The sequence below is a fragment of the Setaria viridis genome, chromosome 6 (genome assembly GCF_005286985.2).
Source record: "Setaria viridis chromosome 6, Setaria_viridis_v4.0, whole genome shotgun sequence".
In the NCBI taxonomy this organism is placed as follows: domain Eukaryota; kingdom Viridiplantae; phylum Streptophyta; class Magnoliopsida; order Poales; family Poaceae; genus Setaria; species Setaria viridis.
The window spans coordinates 788,200-794,873 of record NC_048268.2 but is presented as its reverse complement, the minus strand read 5'-3'; the positions used below and the strand labels follow the sequence as shown (position 1 = coordinate 794,873).

The 6,674-nt window shown below is 45.7% G+C and overlaps 1 protein-coding gene across 1 annotated transcript; it reads right to left on the bottom strand.

Moving 5' to 3' along the window:
• Window positions 1-3,601: 3,601 nt before the first annotated feature.
• LOC117861136 (AUGMIN subunit 1) lies at window positions 3,602-6,499 on the bottom strand. Its single transcript, XM_034744635.2, has 5 exons — window positions 5,964-6,499; window positions 5,339-5,473; window positions 5,118-5,244; window positions 3,993-4,130; window positions 3,602-3,908 (listed from the first exon to the last, which is right to left on the bottom strand). Exons 1-5 carry the CDS (start codon window positions 6,404-6,406, stop codon window positions 3,798-3,800), a joined length of 954 nt encoding a protein of 317 aa, XP_034600526.1. The 5' UTR covers window positions 6,407-6,499; the 3' UTR covers window positions 3,602-3,797.
• Window positions 6,500-6,674: the final 175 nt, after the last annotated feature.

Below are 6,674 nucleotides of genomic sequence, written 5' to 3'. Positions count from 1 at the left end.
ATCAAGAGAGTTTTATCATAATGTTAGTGAAATCCTAGTTGTGCTAGTTGTGTCAGTGTAAGTCTGTAGTGTTAGACAGAGTCAAAGTCTGTTAGAGTTAACCAAATATTTCACTTATGTTAGGTGATCAGGTCTATTAGGGAGTTAGGAGTACAAACGTTCATGCAATCATGCCTGGTGTTTTATGGCCACTAAGGCCAACTTCTACGGCCACTACTGGCCTTATCTCTTGTAATCCAAATATAAATAAAGCATAGGGTATTAGAAAATGCTGCAAGCTTTTGCTGCACCATACAGCATTGCATGTCTAATTGTCATCCTATAAAACTTGCCTTTTAGCTTCAATGGTACCCTCTTGTCATATAAATTTTCTTATGCTTGACGCCACTTCATCCACCCCGCTTTGATTCTATGACTAACATCCTCATCAATATCCCCATCTCATTGTTACGTTGATCCCAAATATCGAAATGTATCCTTCCTAGGCAATACTTGGCTTTCCAAACTAACGTCTCCCTCCTCATATGTAGTAGTGCTAAAGTCACATCTCATATATTCAATTTTAGTTCTGCTGAGACTAAAACCTTTTGACTCTAGGGCCTCCCGCCACAACTCTTGTTTCCTATTTACTCCTGCTCGACTTTCATCAACTAGTACTACATCATCCACGAAGAGCATACACCAAGAGATATCCCCTTAAATGTCCTTTGTTACCTCATCCATCACCAAGGCAAATAGATAAGGGCTCAAAAGCAGGCCCTTGATGTAGTCATATTCTAATTGTAAAGTCATATGTGTCGCCATCACTTGTTCGGACTCTAGTTACAACATTATTGTACATGTCCTTCATAAGTCAAATGTACTTTGTTGGGACTTTATATTTGTCTAGAGCCCACCACATAACATTCCTTGGTATTTTGTCATACGCCTTCTTCAACTCAATGAAAACCATGTATACCTATATCGCTCCATAACTTGTCTTATTAAGAAAATAGCTTCCATGGTTGACCTTCCAGGCATGAAACCAAATTGGTTCATAGAGACCCGTATTATCCTTCTCAAACGATGCTCGATAACTCTCTCCCGTAGCTTTATAGTATGGCTCATCAACTTAATTCCTCGGTAATTACTTATTCTTGTACAGTGGTACCAGTATACTTTTCCTCCACTCTTCCAGCATCTTGTTCGACCGAAAAATATGGTTGAACAACTTGGTTAGCCATACTATGGCTATATCCCCGATTCATCTCCACACCTTAATTGGGATACCATCTAGGCCCATCGCCTTACCACTTTTCATCCTTTTCAACGCCTCTCTGACCTCAGATTCTTGGATCTTCTGCACAAAGTGCCTATTAGTGTTATCAAAAGAGTTATCCAACTGCAAGGTTGTGTTCTCATTCTCACCATTGAAAAATTTACCAAAATACTCTTGTCATCTATGTTTGATCCCATCCTCCTTTACCAAGATGTTCTTCATTTCATCCTTAATGTACTTAACTTGGTTGAAGTCCCTCATCTTTCTCTCATGAACCTTAGCCATCCTATAGATGTCCCTCTCTCCTTCCTTCGTACATAATCGTTGGTAAAGATCCTCATACGCTCTACCCTTTGCCACACTTACATCTCGCTTTGCGATCTTCTTTGCCTCCTTGTACTTCTCTATGTTATCCACACTCGTGTCATGGAACAAGCGCCTATAGCATTCTTTCTTCTCCTTAATAGTCATTTGGACTTCCTCATTCCACCATCAAGTATCTTTATCTACACCTCTACCCACTTGGTCACTCCAATCACCTTCGAGGTCACCTTCTAAATGCAGTTTACCATCTTCTCCCACATATTGTTTGCGTCCTCTCCTTACTTCCAAGAGCCCTTTTGATTACCCTTTCCTTGAAGACCTTTGACGTCTCCTCTTTCCCTCTTTCAGTTTCCACCACCTTGTTCTTCTAATCTTAGCTTGTTTATCCCTGCGCGCATCTGAAAATGAAAGTCCACCACCACAAGCTTATGTTAAGAAACAACACATTCCTCAACACATTCCCCTGGTATCACCATGCAATCCAAACATGCCCGTTTATCCTCTCTTCTTGTGAGGATAAAATCAAGAAAAAATTAGTTCTATAGCATCGAAAAAATAGCGTTTCTAGAAAATACCACCGAAAGACATCCGTCACGTAAAATACCATCGAAAGAGTAATCCGTCACGATTTTAGGTAATGGCTTCAACTCCTTCCAGCTCCTCGCCTTCTTTCCAATTGCTGAGGCCGGAGCTCATGTACCCTTCCGTTCTTCTTCCTCAAGTCCAACGAAAGTGGATCTGCGAAGGGTGGAGTCCGGCCATAGATCAACATAGCCCAGGCGAGGGGCGAATCCAGGTGGTGGCGCAATCTCGACGAGTCAGCAGGTCAGGCCGAGCCGAGCGGCAGCGTGCCTCGTCGAGTTTCGGCAACTTGGTGCAGCAGCGGCGCTGCGGAGCTCGGAAGAGGGCCTCTATAGCACGGTCATGCGGAGCACGAAAGCTCGATGCGAGCGGAGGCACAATCAAACGGCAGAGGAACAATTCTCACCTCACCTCTCATTCTCCACATTGATTTAATTTGCTTGCCGCATCCAGCCGTCCAGGTTCACCAAATGCACTCGTGTGCTTGCTCATCTGCTACACTAGGGACAAGTTCCCACTGTAATTCTAACGCGGCATCTTTTTTCAGTACTCTATCTTCAACTTCTACAGTTGCTGCCTCCTTCCGCGCGCTGCCGCAGCACTCAAGGAGCTCAGCAGGCAAACCTGCCCGCGTCCAGGCAGCCGCCTCTCCTTCCTTGCGATCTCGGCGAGGTACGTCTCCTCCACGTCCGCCGAGGCCAGCGCCTCCGCCACAGCTTCATCTCCTCCGCAGCCGGGTGCAGCAACGGCACCCGACACAGTCGCGTGAGCTCCACACCGCCGCAGCATCGGCAGGCACTCGCCATCGTTGCGGCATCCTCCTTTCCGCCGTCGTCGCGGAGCCGGCGACGGTGGCCACAAGCGCCACAAACTGGCCGTTGCGTGCACAGCTATGGACGCGGCCGTGGCGTCCTCCTTGACACGTGTGGTGGTGGCAAAACCAGTCAGGCGCACGGCGCGGCGACGTGGGCCCTCTGGCGTGGCTTCAACGCGGTTCAAGTCGTTGGGACCATGCTGCCGCCGCATGTCTTTCGAAAGAGCGTATTTAGCTAAATTATTCAGCCATCAAATAGTATTTCTCTCTCACAACAAATCAGCCGTTTTAGCTTTTCAGCCGGCTTATAAGCTGAAGCGAAGAGATCCAGTAAAAGCATGTCGTTCGGACAGGTTAACGGAAAACGTGACAGAATGCTAATTTAAGGTAACGGATCGTTTTTTATGGTATTTTTCGTGGCTGAGATCTTTTGGTAGTATTTTCCAGAAATGCTATTGTTTCGGTGCTATAGAACTAATTTTTCCTAAAATCAATCTGACTATAGTGTTAGCCACTGCTAAACGGCATTGAATAGAACCGTCAGAAAATGTTCGCTATCATAAGACACTATCCAAAATCAAATTCAAATTAACACAACCACACACACACACAACAGGCCAAGCTGTCTGGAGAGTGTCTTTTATCGATGAGATCATAACTGCAACAGAAATTAATTTCTATGGTGAAATTTGTCTAGTTAGGAAAGCAAAGGATATTACACGATTATACAACCAAGTTACAACTTACAAGAAAGTTAATTTACCATTACGCTTTCAATCAATGCCAACATGAAAGATACACCAAACAAAACTATGCACATTATAGGCCAGTTGTGGTTAGAGCAGATTGCAACACATCTTCTAGGTACTTCTCGGCAGCTGCATACTGCCTCTTTTTGTCCTCTATAGCTAGTGCAGCTAGAGCTTTATCCTGATGGAAATTGCAAACATACCCAAGAATTAGCAATGTACTCCACCAAAAAAAAAAGAAGAAAACAAAAGGTAAAAGGCATACTGGAGGTAAATCCTGGTAACTTCTTAATGTGTCGGCTATGGGTTTTGTCTTCCTCTCGAGATCCTTCTTATGCTCAGCCATTTCCATCAACACACCATGATTGATCTCCGGCGTGTAACCCACTCGGTTAAGCATTGCCTGATAAAGATAAGAAGACAAGCTTAAAAGGCATCGAAATAGACTTCCTAATCAGACAACAGTGTGTCACTGTAATCAAACAGCACATAAACTTGGCCTGCAAAGGGGAAAATAGCTCTACATATCTTAAACCACATGGTAAGGATGCAAAAAGAATACCACACCAGTAAAATATCAGACCTTGATGACGGATTATTCAATCCATGACCATACACCTTTGTTCATCGCTAGCTATCCATCACAGTAATGAAAACAGGTAATTGGCAAAAACAAATGCGCATCATTAGTTCAAAGCTTCACATGATACACATCATATTTGTTCACATGTCCAACAATCCAGAAAAGATATAAATCTCTATACTCTCATCTCTACATGGAAAGACTGAAGGTAGCTTAGCATATATTGGAGGGGTGTGCTCAATTGCTCATAGAACCAGGTGTTATGAAGCTATCGGCTACATAGTGCTTCAGCCCACCTTTATAAAGACATGTCCCCTGAAAACTTATGAGAGATTCCAACCTACTAAGGAAATAAATCCAGAACAGATTTGAATAGGCCACTTGCTGAAACACAAAGTTCAATCAAAAAGGCTGGCTACATACAACGTAATTGCATAACAGCATAGGAATAACAGCTGAGGTAAGGTAAGTCTATCAAGATCTTCTTCAAGTCCAGAAATAGCCTGACTGGGATAATTTGGATGTTGCAACATTCCGTTCAACAACAGTATCTTAGTATTACCGTACCTAATTAACTAATACATGGAATTTCCCTGAAGAAAAAACTAATACATGGAATTGATAGCTTACAGGATTCTTGCAATAATTTGATAGTTTCAAGCAAAAAAGGTATAGGTTTCCTTAGCAATGAAAAGTATCAGCACAAGTGTTTAGGGATTGTCATCCACACCTAGCAGGCCAAAATCAAGAACTGGAAGCACAAGCAGAAGCCAACAGCATATATGAATCATACAAAATGCTAGTCACCTTATAATTTGAGACTTGGAGGATATACTGGCGTTCCTTGGAGTCCATCATTACAAGCTTTGTCTGCCAATCTGTCATTTGCTCTGCTTGTTGCTTCTCCACATCATTTTTAAATTTCTCAAGCATCCTAGAAAAAGCACAAGTTTGACACAGAAATGCAGGTGACAATGATAAGTAGACACTCCTTGAGTCAACTATGGAATGAACAGTTTTCCACTCACTTCTTCAGCTCAGTAAGCTTGTTTATGGCCTTCCGTGTGTAATCAAGTAGTGCCTTTGACTCCTTATGCACTTTGTCTCTCTTCTCCTCCACCTCTGCTCGCCTCAGCGACAAGTCTGCACTCGCCACCACAAAGCTGCATGACCAAAATTTTAGAAACTAGGCAAAAAAAAAAGAATAATCGTAATAGTTCTTACAGCACCCAAAGACCAAAACGTCACTGATATCTATTCACCAGCTTCCTCAGAGTTGATGACAGTTTTTCTCCAATAAGTTGATGAAAAAGTTACAAATCAGATTCAATACATACATAAGGTGTTACACTCAGAAATTTCTAGTATATACAACAGAGGATAGAATTTTACAGGTTTGCTTATCTAGATTTTGCTTCAAGTTGCAGGAAGTGTTATTTTAGCATCAGCTTATTTTGGATTCAACCCCCAGGATTAACTGAAACGGAAGATTCATCGATTCATACAATGTGTGTGATAATATCCCAAACCCTGAAGTCTGAACAAGTGTCCCCATCAGAAGTACAGATCTCTCGCTTATTGGGTCCATGAGAGAAAAGAAGAGCTATGTCCCTCAGATAATTCGGTACTCAGAACCCTAGCACAACGAGTCACCTGCTCATCTCGGTGTCACGGATGGCGAGGAGGTTGCCGACGGCGGCGACGGCGCGCGCCGCCGCTGCTGCGGGTGGCGGGAGCGCGTCCCTCGCGAGCCCCGCCCGCTCGAGCGTCTCCCGCAGGCGCGCCGCCTCGGCGCGGTACTCCAAGGCCTGCGCGCGCAGCCCCGCGGCCGCGATCCCGGCGGCCTGCGACCGAGCCTGCGACGCTGCGGCCAGAGCCCGGAGGTAGGCCACCCCGCGCGGCGTGGGTTCGGGCCCCAGCGACAGCTCCGCGGCCGCCCCGCCGCCGGCGCCGCCTCGCCCTCCCGCTGCGCCCCCGGACCCGGCCTCCGCGGCAAGGGAGGCCAGCCACGCGTTAACCTCGGCGACGGCAGCGGAAGAGGAGGCGGACGCGGGCGCCGGCGCGGTGGGGTCGAGGTGCTCGGCGGCGTGATCCATGGGGGGCGAGTGGGTGGCCGGCGACACGGAGGACGGGAGATGAGAGGGGAGGTTGGTGCTTGAATTTTGTGGAGAATTATTTTCGGAAACGGGAGGACGGGAGGGTGTATTGGGTTGGGCTTTGCTGAGGAGTGGCGTGCTCTGGAATATGTATGATGATGAGTTGAGGACTTGAAGTGTTGAACGGTCCATTAGGCCTGTTGTGCTTGTTGGGCCTAGACTAGACAATTCTGGGCTGGAATTAGCATCGGTTTTGCTCTGGACCCAT